This window comes from Ascaphus truei, chromosome 2 (assembly GCF_040206685.1).
Source record: "Ascaphus truei isolate aAscTru1 chromosome 2, aAscTru1.hap1, whole genome shotgun sequence".
Lineage (NCBI taxonomy): Eukaryota > Metazoa > Chordata > Amphibia > Anura > Ascaphidae > Ascaphus > Ascaphus truei.
Genome location: NC_134484.1, coordinates 166,851,155 through 166,870,527, shown reverse-complemented (window position 1 = coordinate 166,870,527; position 19,373 = coordinate 166,851,155). Strand labels below are relative to the sequence as shown.

The window sequence follows — 19,373 nt, the reverse complement described above, 5'->3', positions numbered from 1 at the left end:
AGATCCTGTCTCTGGCACTGCATATTTGAACTTTTTCAGCCACATCTCTGGAGACAGTAAGTCTTGCTACATTTGTGTATTCGCTGTCACTATACTGTTTCCTGCAATAAGTATTCATACTGTATATTTATATTTCAGTTAATTGTAATAATTCAGTGTTCTAAAAATATGCAGGATTTATTTTATATTTAGTCCTTTATTAACCCATGTTAGAACTAAATGATTCACTACATACTCAGCTGTGAATAAAAATATGTTCTTATCATTCTGTAGTTACCTTGCACATAATTACCTGTTGTGAATATATTATCCCAGGCATGTGTATGATTTTGCCATTGAATAGTATTAAATTTTTTGTGAAGATCTACAGAGGTAACCATCAGTGGACCTAAGTACTTCATCATCTGCAAATTAAAGGTAATACAGTACGTTATTCCTATGCAAATAATGTTAACAGGGTTAGACAAACTATAATTATAAAAATGTATTGTATGGATTAGTATTAAATATATGGGTGCAAACTATAATGTATCAAATAACGCTTGTTCATATGTCCTAAATATGTGTGGAACAACAAAATAAATATAAAGCGTAAATAAAAATAAATGACTATTTAATTAATTGTGTAAAAGTGAAACAATTGTAACAAATGAATACATAATAAATTGTGAAGACTGGAAAACCGATACAACTGTAGGGTATCTAACCATAATCATTCAATGCTAATTTTATAAAAGGCAGTCAAATTGAAGGGATTAGAATAGTGGTGGCTCATATTGTGAGAATGTGCATCATTGCACTCAGAGTCCTATATTAGTACCTATGATAAGTGCATATCTATTGCTCTTTATGCACAGATCTATAAGTTGTAAGAATCTAAAAGTCCTTCTCGCATGTTGAAACCAGCTAGAATAGCTTTTCTTGAAGCAATCTGACTCTACAAATCGGTGTCATATCGAAAATGTGCTGGTACAGAATTCTAGTACAACAGTAAAGTCCAAAATATGAAATCGATAAAAATAAAATGCTGGCAACATTTTTCTAACCACCTCAAGGTTTAAGCGATTTCCTCAATATATGCAAGATTGGCTGTTTTAGCTTAGTTGGGCTGGGACTCCCTAATTACTAAAGAATTATTTGCCGACATTCGACTTTGCCACGAATATGCATTTATTCGCGATGCAAATATTTGCCGCCTGGTTTTAAAAAAGGTATATTAGCCTACCTATGTTCGCATGTACTATGCAATACCGCCAGCCTCCACTATTTGCACATTCGATTAGACCAGAAGCTCCAGACCCTGAAAAATGGGTTTTGGGGTATACCACCTTGGGTCACTTCCTGTGGCTTTCCCGCTCAAACTATAAAGGATGGCCCATGCTACAGCTCTGATTGACAATATGCAAAATAATGTGGGCCATCACTGACAATTCATTGCTGGAATTTTAACACTTTGTGTGTGTCTGTATACAGGGGTATATGCAATATATGCATATATTTATACTTTGTTTTACACATAAAAACAGAGATATGTGTATACTGTGCATATTTAGTATATGCATGCAATATATTTAGTATATGCATGCATATTTAGTATATGCATGCAATATATTACTCAGCAGACTTCATTATTTGGATGACACAATTATCATGTTATATTGCAGGATATAACAAAATTCAGTATTAAATAAAGAGCTCATTACCCTTATCAGTAATTGTATAATGGTAGTTGATGGTAGTTAATTTAGTGTGAGTGTGATCAGTGATCTCCTCCGTGAACGTCTTGCATGTTATGTTAATTCTTTTAAAAATAAAAATGAAGTCAACATTGCACGATTTTTCAGGTACTGTACTAGAATTAGCCTCTTAGTATGTACTTTTACTTCAAAGCCCTTCTGTTAATGGTATTAGCCATATCGTTGTCAAACTTTGCTTTATCCCTCAGCCACATGCAAGAACATAACTTCACTAATAATAATATTTATAAGCACCAACCATTTATATTGAACTTTACCAAAATGTATCAAAGCTTAATGTTCCATCACCTGGATAAGCTGTGTTTACACTACCATGGCTGCCCTGGCACAAGAGGATTAACATTACAGGGGTCTGATCCAGAAGAATGGACCACGCACAGTATTAACATGCAGACATGTTATATGACATTTCCCCAGCCATGGCTCACAAGATATATATATATGTAAAGGCATTAAAGGGAGATGTGGTCTGTTCATTAGTAAAATCTTTTTATGCAACCTACTGTACTAGTTAGGACATATTTGTCTTTGGTTTGCAAGATATCTGCTAATAATTCATAAACTCTAATACATACTCTGCTATATGTTTCCAGCACATGCATACTTTCACATTACCTTTTTTACTGACTTTATGAAAAGCAAAGCATCTTCTTTACATGGTTGTTGGAAAAGCCCACATCTTTCATTATAGAGGACTGAACAGATGGCTGTAGAGAAATATAGTATAATCTAAATCAGTTGAACAAGGAGTTAAATAGCAGCTACCAAAGTCCCAACATGAAAATGTCTGCCCGCACTTACTTTCATAGGACCATTTATTGAGTTCAAAATATAAGTCATCAATATATCCTTTGTCATCACATATTCTGCTGATGTATGTGACAAACTCTCCAATGACCTGCAATGATATGTTCATAAAATATAAACCATATTAAATAAAATCTGAATATACAGTAGGTAGTGTCACATACAAAAATTAGTAAAAATCACAATGCACACAATCGATTCTTCTAAAATAGAAGCAAGTGTTCACCCCCATGTTTTCTAGGTAGGTGGTTCTAAAAGAACAACCTCTTCTTCAAACACACCACATCCAAAAGACATAAAGTGCATAAACCTCAATAGTGCTACAAATGTATTGAAACTATAAGATATAAAAATGAATATATTTGCCCTTGGGTATTACAAAGGTACATAACACATATGGGTGAGGTAGAACACTATTACATGCTGTAATATGTATGTGTCTTACTGCCTTTCAACTTTCTAATCTAATCACATGATCTGCATACTTCTGGGAGTGTTTATGTCAGTGACGATGAAAGTCTGCGAATAAGGGAAAATGCCAACATATTTCCTAACCAGACTATGCATCTTATCCAGGGATTCCTTTTCTGGCTATCCCACGTTTATGTATTGCCTCTGAACACCTGTGTCGCCGATCACAATTACAAATGCAGGAGATGTTTGTCACATGGTACTAAGGAATGCAGCATAATGCATAGCGAGTTAAGGAAGTGATTTAATTGCCTTAACTCTTTTAGCCAACACATGGTATTGTAAGTGAAATGTACTGTGCATGCATAAAATTGTTCATCACATCGCTATGTAGTATGTACAGAATATCAGAGTGCAGTATACAGTACTTAGAGAGGAAGAACAAGCTCATTTTCTAAGCATGCAATTTGTGTTGTCAATGGTGGCAACAAAATACTATTAAATAAAAAATTCAATAGCTGTGTATTAAAAGTAGACATACAGTATAATAAATACCATAACATTTAAATATATTTCTGGTATGTTTAACCTTTTTGCATAAAAAAATATTTGTTATAATTATAACTTACTGTATATTGAGATTCTTTCTAACTATTAATAATACTAAACATACTTGTGGTTACCGTAGGTGCCAACATCCTCTACACCTCCATCACCAACCAGGAGGGTGTAGAGGCTGTTGACTTCTATCTCAAATAGACACAAACATTTACAGGACAAGAACAATACCTCCTTCTGACCCTACTTAAACTGGTGCTTTTTGAGAATTACTTTCTGTCTGAAGACCAGTTTTACAACCAAGTGCGAGGTACCATCGTGGGATCCAACAAGGCTCCATCCTATGCTAATATCTTTATGAATTTCTTTGAAGATAAATATGTCTATAATAACCAACTCTATTCACAGTTTGCCACCACCAGGTATAGATATATTGATGACATCTTCTCAGTATGGACTGGTCACGTTGGGTCCCTACTTCAGTTCCTGCACAAGCTGAACACCACCATTGGTACCATTTCCTTCAACATACATTACAACAATACTGAGGTTTGTTTCCTTGACACCAGGGTCTGCATGCAGGGGGACAAGATACAGAAAGATCTGTTCTCCAAAACTACTGATTGCAACACTCTATTAGTACATGACAGTTTCCATCCTCCAAACACCATACGTTATCTACCTAGAAGCCATTACTTTAGGGTAAAAAGAATGGGTAGTGAGCCAACTAATTTAGAACATAGACTCTACCAGATGACCAACAAATTAAAGCAAGAGGTTATCCTACAGCAGAACTAGAAACGGAAAAAAAACGTACCAGAGATGGATAGAGAGACTATTACAGCCCAGGGCGACCAACACTCAAGCTGGACGGATCCCCTTTGTCACCACCTACAGCCCAGAAAGCCCAGCCATTAGTCTACTGATCAAGAAACATTCGTATATGATAGAATCAGATTATAAACTCACAAAGATTCCGACAGCACCCCTCTTGTGTCATATAGGAGGGCTCCCACTTTCAGAGACACTGTGGTCAGGGCAGACATGGGTTCGCACAAACCACTAGGAACAAAGTTTAAAGGTACAGTACACCCGTTAAGGGCACTTTTCCCTGCTTATTCTGTGCGCAATGTGGCAATATCCACCTTCACGCATTCCCATACAGGTCATAAATACAATATGAAATACTACACCACTTGTAATTCAGACTTTGTGGTTTATTTAATCAAATGCCCATGTCTCCTGGCCTATGTGGGTGAAACCACCAGGAAGTTGAAGGAACGGATAAGTCAACACAAGTCTACCATTAGGCGTAAAGTGCTTGAACAACCCATATCCGCACACTTCTTACAAGCTGTACACAATATCATTCAAATACAGGTGCAAATCATTGACCATATACAAAAAAAAAACGCCGGGATGTAATAGGACACGTATCCTAAAGAGGAGAGAGGCATTTTTGGATACACGAACAAGGCAAAATGCACCCCCATGGCCTGAATAGGGAGCATGACTCAACCAGTTTTATCAAAAGGCCCATTTTGATCCTTTGAGGCCACCGTATCAACACTCTGTGGAATCCTGATTGGGAGATGCCAACGGAGGAGACTACAGCTTCTTCAGGAGTGTCACCATGGGAGGAGGGTTGAAGTGCGCCGAAAGTCACTTGCTCATATACCAGCATGGAGAGTGTGAGTTTGCTACCATTCCCCTCTGTGTTGTTTGTCTTCATGAGTAAATGTTAATAAACTATACCCTTTGCATTTGTGTTCTTGTCTTCAGATGAGGTTAACTAGGAGTCCACAGACCTGAGGAATTCACTATATGGAGCAATAGTATTTTGTGTATTACAGTGCTATTTATCACTTGGTTTATTTGCACATTTAACTGTACACTTTTTGTCACTTTGCACCACCAGCACTTTTTGGTTTAGGTCTTTACCTAATGACACCTGCAATCATGATTTTTGGCGCTAAATGCATTTACTATAAATGTCAGTGTATGTAACATGTAATATGTGTATGTAACACTGTTAGTAGGAGCACGAGAAAGGATCGTATGTGGTCCAAAACGTTGCCCAATTTGTTCATGGTTTGCCATGTGGAACAGTATAAATAAATTTATGCTGGTGAGTACTGGTCAGTGATCCCTGTCCTTCTGCCTGCACCCCATTACAAATTAAGTATTCTTCTTTTTCTTTCAACTGCGTGCACAGGCATCTGTCATATATATATATATATATATATATATATATATATATATATATATATATATATATATATATATATACACACACACAAACAATACCATGATACCTGGTGCACTCCAAAAGCAAAGAATGGTATAAGCAAAGGATGGTATATAAGAGCTACAATGCAGTGCCAGCAGAAAAACTGCTACCATGCGGTGCCAGCAGAAAGACTAGGATCCCAAACCAGTCCAAAACAATATAGAAAAGAGAACAATCTGCAGCACTCACCAAGATGATTTATGCAGCACTCACCAAGATGTATTTATTCATACAATTTGAAGTACCCAAACACAGCAGTTTGAGCTAATGTATAGACATTCAATATATCATTTGGCAAAATTCAGTACACTATGAAGTACAGGAGATGGGGAATATTTTTTTTTTCACCAAAATTTAAATTTGCAGTGAAAACACATTTGAAAACATTTGCAAAAATCGGCAGTTTAAAAATAACTTCTAATAATGTTTTTCAATAAAAAAAATGAAAATTCGCAATTATTTGAAAAATGCAAAAAAAATTGAAAATATTTAAACAAATAAATTTTAAAAATGTCAACAAATTATGGAGTATTTTTTAAAAAACTGAAAAATTAAAAAACAAAAATGTGGGTCATTGTTTACTTTGTGAAAAAAAAAACAATAAACATGCTGTTATTTATATGAAAAATATGGACAATTTTGCTCACATTTTTAACTCTCAAAGTTCCTTTGAAATGTGTGCAAATTAACCCTTTTTTGGTGACAAATCTAAAAATACTGTAGTGCACATAGTATTATCGGTGGTGATCAAAAGATTGATCCAAAAAGATTCCCTTATATGTAGCAATCTCGTGTCATACATATAGTGCCATATTTATTGGACATAAATGGTCCTGCAGTTAAATACTGGATGTCTGAGTAGTTCCCAGAATCACGGAGGAAATCAAAAATAATAAAATTTTATTAATTCTAAATAGATATTAAAAACACATATACATTATTAAAAATCCCTATCATTTGAGTGGTGGATATGTTTCAGTCACAAATAAGTCGGTACAATACCATGTATTAACATATCCTGACTTTCAAAATCGCAGCTGATAGTAGTGTCTCAAAACCAAAGGGTTAAGCAGGTTTGTGGTGTATGTCAGTCATAGCGCAATCACATAGGGGTGAAAATGTATCTCGAAGGATATTAAATAGTTAGATCTAGGAGCATGTTGGTAACAAAGTGTGGGATAGATAGTACTCAAAACAGAAAAATATTTGCCACTGCTTGTATCACAGTATACAAATAGCTCTGTCTATATATTATGCCTAAATGGCTCTCCCAGCACTATGGTGCTATGTACAGCGAATAAATGCAGTTGACAAAATCAAGCGGTATCACAAAGGTAAGTACAGGCACATTATAGAGTCTCTATGATCGCATTAAGGTTGTAGTGTGACACTATGTATCACATCAGTAGTCCTCTATTGGCCAGCATTGACTCCTAAATAGCGCAATATAGCCACAAATTGTATCGATTACTAATAGTTAGTACTAGAGCACATATGGTCTATAGTATACCACAATCTCCTAATCAGAGTGAAGGATGGCCGCCATATGTACTAATAGAATCGATACAAGCCTGCTCTTGATGCTGCTTTCAGAAAGTCGCCACTCAAGTGACGTCACTGCTGTGACGCCTTATGTCCCGACGCACGTTTCACGTGTCTGCCACGCTTCTTCAGGGGGAGGAGGGATAGTGGTAAGACGTCCCCTGTGCCGGTTTTATACTCTCAGACCATGTTAAAAAAAACTCCTATCCCTTACTGTGATAGGTAGGGTAGGAGCCAATCAGTTCGTTTACCCATAGTAGGGTGAAACGAACCTAGAGTGTGTGCCTGACATATTAACTCTCAAATTGCCCTGTTGTTGATATGTGTGGATCCAGGTACATAGATGGGGTATGATCATAAGGTGCCATTTAAGTTGTTACAGTATCTGCAATGTAGTGCCTAATATAATAAAATAAATAAATCTAAGTCGTGTGTGTATGTTTTACTAGTGTCTTTGCCTTAATGTGTCCCTTATGCTAAGAATATTGTTGATATGGAATTATAAGAACCTAGACATGGCGGACTACCACTAGTCATCAAAACAGGTGAGTACATACCTTCTATACATGCCAAATATGCTGTAGCTGTATTCACTTTATAAACTAGTTGAGAAAATTACTGGTGACAAAGTGTAGTGAACTTATAGGTGATAAAATATAGTGTAGGAATGTGGCTCATCTAAAAATACCTGCCCCTAATTGTCAATGCAGGTGTGATTAAAATGAACCATTAACATAATATGTGTTATGTGTAATGTACTGTGTAGGAGTGAATGAGTGATTATGTAATACCCAAAGAACAACATTTTTTTTTTTTTAATTTGTTGTTAGTGCCTAGTGAGGTAATTAGCATCCTAAACCTAATAGCAAATTAAATAGTTGAGATAGGTGCTTGCTACAAGTGAGAAAAATAATAATCTTCAGAATAATTATAATAATAAATATAAAAATTAAAAGTTATGTATAATAAATAATTGAAAAAAGGTTTTTTATATTATTAATAGGTAGTGTAGGAATGTTACTCTCATATAGTGGCCCTTAGTGGTCAATGCCGGTCTATTATGGTTAACATTAATTTAAAATGTCTTATGTGCAGTATACTGTGTAGGAATGGATGAGTGAAAATTGCAGATACGTTGGAGATATTGGATATATGATGTTATGGCATAGTACGTAATACATCTATATAAAAGGCGAGAAAATAAACCCTTCATTCAAACCATTCGGTGCCATGGTTTGTAACTGAAATATCCAAAGGCTTTCTTGCTGTAACAAACGTTGGTCCCAATTACCACCTCTTGAATCCTTTGCAATATGTTATATACCACAAAAGTGCATAACTTTAGTATTCCCCTTATGTTCTTCTATAATATGTCTAGCAATCGGGGTGTCTGTAGAATTGCGGACATTGCCAATGTGTTCCAATATCCTCGTCTTAAGGGGTCTATGTGTTTTCCCCACATACATAATACCACAATCGCAGGTCATGAGATAAATAGTTCCACAAGTGAGGCAATTAATGAAGTCTTTTATCTTAAATGTGTCAGAATTGTTGGAGCTCCTAAATTGTTTAGTTACTGTCATGAATGAACAGGCCTTGTAGTGCACGTAGGGAATTTCAACACATTTGTTTTGCTACTGCGGACAGAAGGCCTATTGCTGATGCAGCGGCCGTTATTCGAACACATCACGGCGCCGATTTTGAGTTCTCTGCTGTTCCCCACGCAGCATGTACGCGGCCAATCGCCCCAGGCACCCGCGCTTATTGCGGATATTTTGTTTGAATTTCATGGATTCTGTTTCTTCGTTTGCAATAAAATGGATGAATTGTAATGTGTACAGTACTGTGCTACTGTGTCAATGTTTTTAAAAGCCAGAACACTAAAATTTGTTTTTCTGCACTCGCCGCGCTCGTATCTTAGTGCGGGAAGGCTGGAATTCATCCCACGGTTTCAAATCGGGATTCCGATGTACATGATGCGGGAAGTGTTCGAATAACGGCCGCTGCATCAGTAGCTATGAATATTCCTACAAGCTCCCTCAAGTATAATGACTATATAAAGCGCCATGCTATGCTGACTTATTTTAGGAAAATTCATAGTTTCAGGTACGTAATAGAATTTTTAGCATATTTTATGCATCCGGTCACCTTTTTGAAAGATTTGGGCACTTGACGTGTTTTACATAGCAGACATAAATTGAGAACCATGTGATCAAGTATTTTTATGCTCCATCTTCTAACTAGGTGTGACTTACCATTTTAGCATTTCGCAACATACAGTACTTTACAACTTGTTTTTTTTTTGTATGTGCCATTCTTAAATAATTCTTTAGATAGTAGTTTTTTTTTTTGCTCGATCATACAGTACATTCAATTTAGGATAATAATAACATGAATAACAACAATAAATTGAACACCTCATTGATTTTCAAATCCATTTTCGACACTTCATTGGGTTTCATAAGTTTTGCTTGTACTGCTTTTCTCATAGCGTGCCATTCTTGTCCTTCACTGTGAAAACAAAATGTGTAAAATAGGATATAATGCCATAAAACAACATTTAAAGATGCCCCATCATCAGCATCTGTAGCATACTGGTATGTCACTTCTTAGCAACAATATATACAAACAAATAGGATACTCGAAAGGATATTCAGTAATTAGTTGTATAATTTGTCATTTTCATAATTTCGAGAAACCTTTAAAAAAGCTATGATCTTAAAACCAAATTTTGTTGCACATGGAGATTTTTAGAGATGGTGAATTCACTATGTAATTGGCATATTTTGATTTTTTTTATATTTATCAATTTGTTAGCGTTGAAAAAACTGCCACCAGATTATCTTATACATTTTAATACTCAAAAATGCCGAAAATAGTGAAAATTTGCGAATTCACAAAGAAAATTTTAGCTAGAGGTGGAATTAAAAACAAATCTGTAGAAAACATCTGTACCATGTTCATGATTTATTTTTACAATTTTTCTATATATATATATATGTAACAGGTATTGCCCCTACCCCAATCGCAGATCGAATGCATGTGAGGGGGAACCTATATGTTCCAGGTGTGTGGTACTTTATACCTGTCAGGCTCACGGGAGGCCTGAGCCTCCGCTAGTGAGAGCCTGGGGTGAATCCTCTGGAATGATCTTCCTTACAGCGCCTCCACCTATATAGGATTCTAGGAGTGTAGAATGTACCCCACACAGGACCCACATATAGTAACCACATACACAGTAGTATAAGTATAACAGTTTACTATATGCAGCATCAAACATAACACAATACACATCAGCAATAATAACAGTGACAGTGTCCTTCTATGACACTCATAAGCACAAATACCTGTCTTCTCACGTGTCTTAACCCCAATCTGTATACCCAAAGTCCTTATACCCCAAAGTCCCAAGAGTCCCGCAACCCCACCAACGTGTGGGACAGTGCTGCCCACTAAGATGCAATGTATAGGTGGTGCACTTGGTGACTTGAATAATACCTGCCCGGCTCTCCTGCAACCGGGTACCGCAGAACTTTGGAAATGGACCCGTCTGTGTCCAGTGCCGAAGCCTCAGAGATGGGGATCTCCTTTTGAGCAAGCTCACCGCTCAGACAGTCTCTGTCTCTGCTCTGCAGAGAATGATCCACTGCAACACTCACTCTTCTTGTCAGAGCACACAGCACTGCAGATATGTCCCTAACTAAGCTGACTGCTAACAGGGCAAGGTCTCTACCTAAAGGGCCTTCCCTAAAGCAGCCACAAACTGAAGGGGAGTTGGGCCTAGCTGGGACCTAGGGGGTAACCTGGCCTAGTGTAGAAGTACTGCTCCCTACACACACCTTTCCCTACCTTATCCCAGCACCAACTGACACTCTCACACTCGTGCTCCACTGTCAGCTTCCTGACTCCAGCACGCAACATTGTATCTCCTTTGTTGCAGGAGAATCTGTAATCCTTAGTAGCTGTTTAACTGCAAGTGCTCTGGGCGAAAGGGCAGTCCCCAGAGGCTGCTGGGAATTGTAGTCAACTCAGGACCTCTTTAGAATTGGGACCGCGTGCGCAATCTTTACTGAGCACGCGCGATCATGTAATGGCCGCCGCTGCACTCAACTGTGCATGCTCTAACTCTGGTAGGCCCTGCGCTACTGTAATGGCTACCGCGGTGGTTCTACGCATGTGCGACCTCACACCAACCTTAACATTGCTGCCGGCACTCCTGGCACTGTACAGCGCGTGCGCGACTACACTGTGCAACCGCGAGCTCCTGCAAGATGGCGGCGCCCTGTAGCTGATGTCGCTGGCATCCCCCGGAGACGCGAACGTCCCTGGCGACGTGAACGCCCCCGCAGCTCCCCGACATACTACAGGGGTCCCCGTTCTCCCGCAGTGGTAAGGGGGCCCAGAGGGAAGCCTGCTACATATATATATTTATATATATCTATATATATATATACATATATATCTATATATATATATATATATATATATATATATATATATATATATATATATATATTGTGAGAGAGAAAAAGAGCCCTGAACAAAAAGCACTCTAGTATGCCTGGCAGTACAAAAACACATAATTTTTATTAGAGGTTGTCACAGAACAAAAGTTAAAAAAACAAAGCACAGAAAATTAAAATAGGGCATGGATTCCCTGTCCGTAGCAGAACTTGATAAATCCTCCAACAAGTATATCACAATGGGATTCCCTTTTTAAACATGCATGTCTCCCAAGAAGCGAAAAACGTCCAGACACCCCTGTTCCTGCGGTTGTTATTTATACCGAGATGCCTATACCAATTTTTATTCTGTGAGTTTTTATAACCGTTTTTATTTTCCATAAATCTGACAATATTACCCTATGGGCCTTGCGCTTTTTTCTTTTTTCTTTCCCTGTCTATAGCTTTCCCTGGTCCCGAGGTTGGTTCCAGATGAAAAAAGGCTGCATACCCATAGGAGATCAGGCTTGGACTCTGTATTTGGGACCACAAAAAGCAAACTTCTTGGACACTAAGTATTTTAATTGATTGTAACAATTGTTGAAAGTTTTGCTGTGTAAATCCCTTGTAACTCATTTTCTCCCTTTGTGTGTTATTAATACACAAGGAGGCTGATAAGTAAGAGCGCTGGTGGACACATTTGGAGGCAGAGGGGCTTACACCCACCTGCTCACAATTGTGTTATACTCAATTTCACATCACTTTACAGCTCTAAACATTGCTGGCATATCAGATACATAGAGAGTGGTGTGAATAACATGCATAGTGTCACAGCAATAAAAGAACAATCATAGGTCTTGGAAACTGCAGGGTAATGCTAGATAGTCAGGCTAGATAAAGGGGCTTAAAATGAACCCCTCATTAAGACCTTTAGGGGCTAGGGTTTGGAGTGTATAAATCCAACGTGACTCATATTTGAGTAGTTCCTGATCCCAATTACCCTTTATAATGCCTAATGAGAGCTGATCTATACCTTTGAAGGTAAGTACAGTGTGGTCACCTTGATGATGATCATTATTCCCATGTCTTTACCAAGGTAAAGACACCTTTTGACATTATTGTGCCTCCTTTGGGTAATAATGTCCATGGTGACGGGATTCCTGAAAAGCAGGTTGGTTGATTTTTGCTATAGTATGTAACACTTTTTACTGTGTGTAAACTGTGTAAAAATCCTGTGTGAGATTTAAAAAAAAACTCTGTGTGAGATAGAAAACTTTGTGTGAGTGATAAATTAACTGTGTGTTAGGAGGAAAAATCTGTGTGAGTAAGAGAAAAAATTGTGTGGTAAATTAGGTGATAATAATATGGAGAACAGTGACCCAAATGCAGCACTCGGGCTCACACTCTGATTGATAAGTTATAGTATTAAAAATAATTTTATTTGATACAACATATTAAAATACTGGGTGTTAAAACAACATAAAAATTCCAAGTGGATCTAATGCTGAGTTAAGTGTGTACTCAGGATCCTAACAATAATATTGGATGACCATTATAATTTTGATCAGCCACTCACAGCGGTCCTTAAATATGTGGAATCCGTTGTTAGTGTAGATAGAGGGAGGAATAGGAGGTGTGCACAAATCCTCAGAGCTTGCTATAATGTAATATAGGGAACACAGAGAGAACAGAACCCCAATGGAGAGCACTCAATCACTCAAAACATATACATAAGTGGAAATGGAAGTGTAGTGTATAGTATGGTGAGGAGTGAATGGGTTAAAAAACTTGAACAAGATAAAGGTATCACTATTAAGCCCTTCCGATAAGGGGGGTAACCTCGTGATACTTAGGAGCGACGACTATGTAACAGAGAACAAACGGTTGCTAGCAGATAGAGCATGTTATGAGGTTCTTACTAGTGACCCCACGTCAGAGTATCAGAGAGAATTACTTACCATCCTGACATAGGCTATACAAACTAACCTCCTCACACAGAGAGAAATGGATTTTATCTTTGTTAAGTATCCCAAAATGGCTACTTTTCACTCCTTACCGAAGATTCACAAGAAACAGACCTCCCCCAGGACGTCCCATAGTGTCAGGAATTGGCAATCTCACAGAACATGCGAGTAGCTATATAGACCAGATACTTAGACCCTTTGTAATAGCCCTCCCTTCGTACCTGAGAGACACCAAAGACATCCTCAATAAACTTGACGGCATAACAGTCACGGATGACACTATCTTGGTGTCCCTGGATGTTGAAGGGTTATATACGTCTATACCTCCCCAAAAATGTATAGAGGCAGTATCATACTTCCTGAGATCGAGGGGTGCCACTTTCAAGGGTCACAGCACTTTTCTGGTGAAGCTACTACAGTATCCTTTGTACTCACCAGAAACTACTTCCTATTCAATGGAAGACTGTACCACCAGACCCAGGGTACAGCGATGGGGACCAAGTGTGCCCTATCATATGCCAATCTGTACCTGGGCTGGTGGGAGGCAGAAGTGGTTTTAGGTGAAGGCAATGAGGCATATATGGACCATATTGACATGTGGTATAGGTTCATCGATGACATGTTTCTAATGTGGAGGGGACCACTTGACCTCCTCAAGAGATTCATCAATGGACTCAACACTAACACCAATAACTTAAAACTCACATGCAAGATTGGTCTAGATCAGATTACCTTTCTCGACCTAATAATCAAAAAAGAACCTACTGGGATGATCAGCACTACCATTTACAGGAAGAGTACTGCTACAAACAGCATTCTTAGGGCAACAAGCCAGCACCCACCCAACTTGATTAAAGGCATCCCTGTAGGCCAGTTTTTGTGAATTAAGCGAAACTGTACTAATGATGTAGAGTTCGAGAATCAGGCCCTACTTATGAAGGATAGGTTTCTAGCACGTGGATACAGTAAAAACATTGTCCAAAAGGCATATAAGAGAGCAAAGAACACTCTGAGGATAGATCTTCTCAAAGATAGAGTAGATGAGAGACTCACCAACACGATCATATTCATTGGTACATATAACGAACAATGGTACCATGCTAAGAATGCCTTCCAAAAGCATTGGCATATCCTCAGAGCTGATGTGGACCTGAAGGAAGTATTAAGACCTTACCCCGAGATGACTAGCCGTAGGTCTAAGAACTTACATGACCACCTGGTGAGGAGCCATTTTGAGGCTAATGTTAGCAAGACCTGGCTTCCTAATAAACCGCCAGGCTGTTTTAGCTGCCACAGCTGCAAAGCGTGCTCTGTCATAATTAATGCCAAAACGTTCAATAACTGGGACAACACACGAACCTTTGAAATTCAAAAGTTTATTAATTGCAAAACACCAGGCGTTATGTATATTGCAGAATGCATCTGCAATAAGACGTATATAGGGAAGACTAGATGCCCTTTTAGGATATGCGTCTTGGAACATCTCGGCAGCATTAGGCTTGGACACGCTGGTAGCGAGACACAATAATGATCATCATCAAGGTGACCACACTGTACTTACCTTCAAAGGTATAGATCAGCTCTCATTAGGCATTATAAAGGGTAATTGGGATCAGGAACTACTCAAATATGAGTCACGTTGGATTTATACACTCCAAACCCTAGCCCCTAAAGGTCTTAATGAGGGGTTCATTTTAAGCCCCTTTATCTAGCCTGACTATCTAGCATTACCCTGCAGTTTCCAAGACCTATGATTGTTCTTTTATTGCTGTGACACTATGCATGTTATTCACACCACTCTCTATGTATCTGATATGCCAGCAATGTTTAGAGCTGTAAAGTGATGTGAAATTGAGTATAACACAATTGTGAGCAGGTGGGTGTAAGCCCCTCTGCCTCCAAATGTGTCCACCAGCGCTCTTACTTATCAGCCTCCTTGTGTATTAATAACACACAAAGGGAGAAAATGAGTTACAAGGGATTTACACAGCAAAACTTTCAACAATTGTTACAATCAATTAAAATACTTAGTGTCCAAGAAGTTTGCTTTTTGTGGTCCCAAATACAGAGTCCAAGCCTGATCTCCTATGGGTATGCAGCCTTTTTTCATCTGGAACCAACCTCGGGACCAGGGAAAGCTATAGACAGGGAAAGAAAAAAGAAAAAAGCGCAAGGCCCATAGGGTAATATTGTCAGATTTATGGAAAATAAAAACGGTTATAAAAACTCACAGAATAAAAATTGGTATAGGCATCTCGGTATAAATAACAACCGCAGGAACAGGGGTGTCTGGACGTTTTTCGCTTCTTCTGCTGCGTTGATGCACGGCCCTCCTCGTTGTCCCGATCAGCAACCGTTCAGCTTCCGCGTCAGATGACTCGCGACGTCGGCGCGTGACGTCGATCGGGGGGTTGGATTATGGGCAGTCACCTGCTTCTTCTCCGAAGACGGAACTTGCGCTTTTTTCTTTTTTCTTTCCATGTTTAGAGCTGTAGCTGCCTATAACCTAGTGTCCACACGTAGCGCTGTTAGTTCACATACACACGAACACTGCACAGCCTTTTTACTAACCATTAGTTTCAGAATAGGACGCCTACTAACCAATCAGAGCTCACGTTCTCTGACAAATACTGGGGGCAGCACAGATGCTCCCGTCCAGCCTTGAGAAAGCACGCCCAGCGAAACGTATGTCGGCATGTGATGTCATCACGTCAGAGGGGCGGGATTAGCGCTCTATGTTTGGAGCTATGTATGTGCATTAGCATGTTTAATTGTTTTTAAACTACAGCAACACCCACCGGTTTGCACTCTAAGCACCCAGCATTAGCAAGTTGGTGCACTGCTACTAAGCGTCCCCACGGGGGCTGCTGTATTATTGCCGGATACCCTGCCCACCATCTGGAGTGGGGCATACTCAGTGTTAAGCAGGCACTACTTCTGCACTGCTGTTCAAGCTTTATACCTGCCCGTTATGACGTGACGAAGCCGGTGTCACATGGTATTTCAGCCAATCAGATCGTGGGAACCAATTCCACACTCTGATTGGCTGAAATACCATGTGACGCCGGCCATCTTAGATTTAGTGAAGTTATCTTAAAGGCAAATGAAGCACAGCCATTCTGATTGGCTGGCATCATTCCCTTTAAGTGACGTCATGTAAAAAAAAAAAAAAAAGTCGGAACATGGTTTGAACAGCCAATCAGGTGGCTGTTAACCATCAAGAAATGGTGACAGATGAAGATAGAAGAAGGTGATTAAAGAAAGAAAAAAGAAGATTTGAGTACCTGATCCGGATCTTCATGGCGGATGGCATCGGATGCAGTTGGAGGCCTTCAAAGTACGTGAGCTTCCTGTTTCCCCGGGAGTCGGAGGGCCACCGCTTCTAATGGTAAGTAATATATTGAATGTTTGTAAATGTCTCTTTTTACAGGTTTATTCTTTGGATGTGTTTTGTGATTTTTGGGGGAGGCACATTGACTGATAATATATTAATCTGTACCACTTTAGGGTACAGATTAATACATTATTATGACAATATTTGGGGGGCATTTGTGGCTTGGTATTGCTGTTGGTTTTTTTAATGTCAGTTTCTTATGTGGATGTGATTGTTTGTTTTTTTCCTGCTTAATGTAATAAAATGTTTGCGATTGGTGTTCGTTTGTAGTTAATGTTGTATTATGTTAGCTAATGCATTTTATGGTTATTTCAGATATTGTTTGAATTTATTTCTTTGTCTTTTAATGTTTACATTCATTAATGTTGTAGTAATTCATTGGTTTGATTGGTTAGTGTTACTATTCATTTTGAGTTGGTTTAGGAATTAATTGGTTTAATTGGTTAATGGTTTATTTAATTAATTGTTGATGTTGTTACTGCTTGTATTCATTGGATTAGCTGGCTACTGTTTTTATTTACTTTATTTAGGTATGCTATTGCAGTGTTTAATAATGGGCAAATAATCTATTATCCATATCTGGATAATAGTTATTTTGCACATTATTGTACTGTATGTGTTAGGGGGGTGTATTTAGTTAGAAATAATGTTTAGTATTTTTGTAGGCACAACATTGGTACCGCAGGCCCGCGGGGACCCCGGGACGGCCGCGGGGTCAGCCGGGGACACCCGCCGGCCTGTTGTATGGGTTTTGCGCATGCAAAAAGGTAAACAAAGATTTTTTTCTAAGTCCTGCATTTTTTATCACCTGCCTTTAGCTGGTGAGCTTTATTCAGCGCAACTTTCACATACGATAAGTTTGTGTTGCTTAGTGAATCCCGCAGAAGGGCAGGATTCAGTGCAAACAGCTCATCGTACGAGCAAAGTTGGACTTTGAAAAATTTCCAGGAAAAAGTCAGTTTTAGAGCGCAAAGTGCCTGTTTGCGCGGCTTAGTGAATAGCGCTCGGCGGAACGTCCCGTTCTAAGAGCACTTTGTGCTCTTAAAACGACTTATCACTGCTTAGTGCATAGCCCCCTGTGTGTTTTAAGTCACACTGTTTGACTCATTACACTACTCTCTAGCCATACTACCCAATGGGCAGGTTTACTGTACAAGACTTGCTTGCATGAGAGAGTCAATACAAGCAGTAGTTGCACTAAGAGCCTCCATCAGTGGCTTGGCTCTCTGCACCCACATTCGCGGATAGGTGACATACTGTATGTAGATACATCTGCATCCTATAATACTTTTAGGAGGGCAGCATATATGTTACGTGCTGTATCTGGCATATTTTATATTTTATATTTTATATTTCGCTGCTTCTTTGGCTCACCTTTGAGTCTCATTTCATTGGATACCTTAGTGTTCTATATATTTTAGTTGAGTATTACTCCCATTAAAGTTTTTTAACCCATTCACTCCTCACCATACTATACACTACACTTCCATTTCCACTTATGTATCTGTGATTTTGAGTGATTGAGTGCTCTCCATTGGGGTTCTGTTTCTCTGTGTTCCCTCGATTTATCATCCCAGATTGTAGCACCATTACCACCCTTCTAAGCAGTAGCAAGGGTTTCCCTTCCCATTCCCTAGCCCCTTCTCCCCTCTCCCAAGTTCGTTATAATGCAATATACACAGATCAGATTGGCTGGCTACAAGACATAACTAAGACATATATCTCAGGGGTGAAAGAGATTGCTTTGCATGAGTCACAGTGTATGCCTAATAAAGCTGTAAGTTACAGCCCACGTGTGTATTCCTTGTATCAGTTGAAAGATAACCTGTATGTTTTGTGTACACAGACAGCATTATGTGTATAAATTAACAGCCCCTTTTGCAGTATTATGTGTTAGGAACTAGGTGATTTAACCCTTTCATAAATTTAATGAAGCACATAATAAATAGTAGAAACAGAGACTATGCTAATATACAAATGCAGCGACCATTATTTTAACAAATCCTGAATCCTTTTTCGTGTGCTCTGCTGTATTCCACGCAGTATTCACGGCGCATTCCCGCATTCACACCGCTTTCACACCGCCAGGCACAGCGGTTTACCACGGTTGATCGTGATTTAATTTAATGGTTTTGGCTTTCTTTGGGTGCAATTCTTCACGTATCTGCCAGGTGGCAGAAATTAATGAATTGTAATGTGTACAGTTCT

The 19,373-nt window shown here is 38.8% G+C and overlaps 1 protein-coding gene across 1 annotated transcript in view; it reads right to left on the bottom strand.

Annotated features, from left to right (window-relative positions):
* The window catches only part of LOC142488161 (1,25-dihydroxyvitamin D(3) 24-hydroxylase, mitochondrial-like), a 53,141-nt gene that overhangs the window by 18,652 nt on the left and 15,116 nt on the right, over positions 1-19,373 (bottom strand). The window contains exons 5-8 of the mRNA XM_075588536.1: positions 9,783-9,876; positions 2,559-2,655; positions 2,373-2,464; positions 293-404 (exon numbers count right to left, since the gene is read on the bottom strand). Of these exons, the coding sequence (XP_075444651.1) occupies positions 293-404; positions 2,373-2,464; positions 2,559-2,655; positions 9,783-9,876 (395 nt within the window). The remainder of the gene's footprint in view (positions 1-292; positions 405-2,372; positions 2,465-2,558; positions 2,656-9,782; positions 9,877-19,373) is intronic.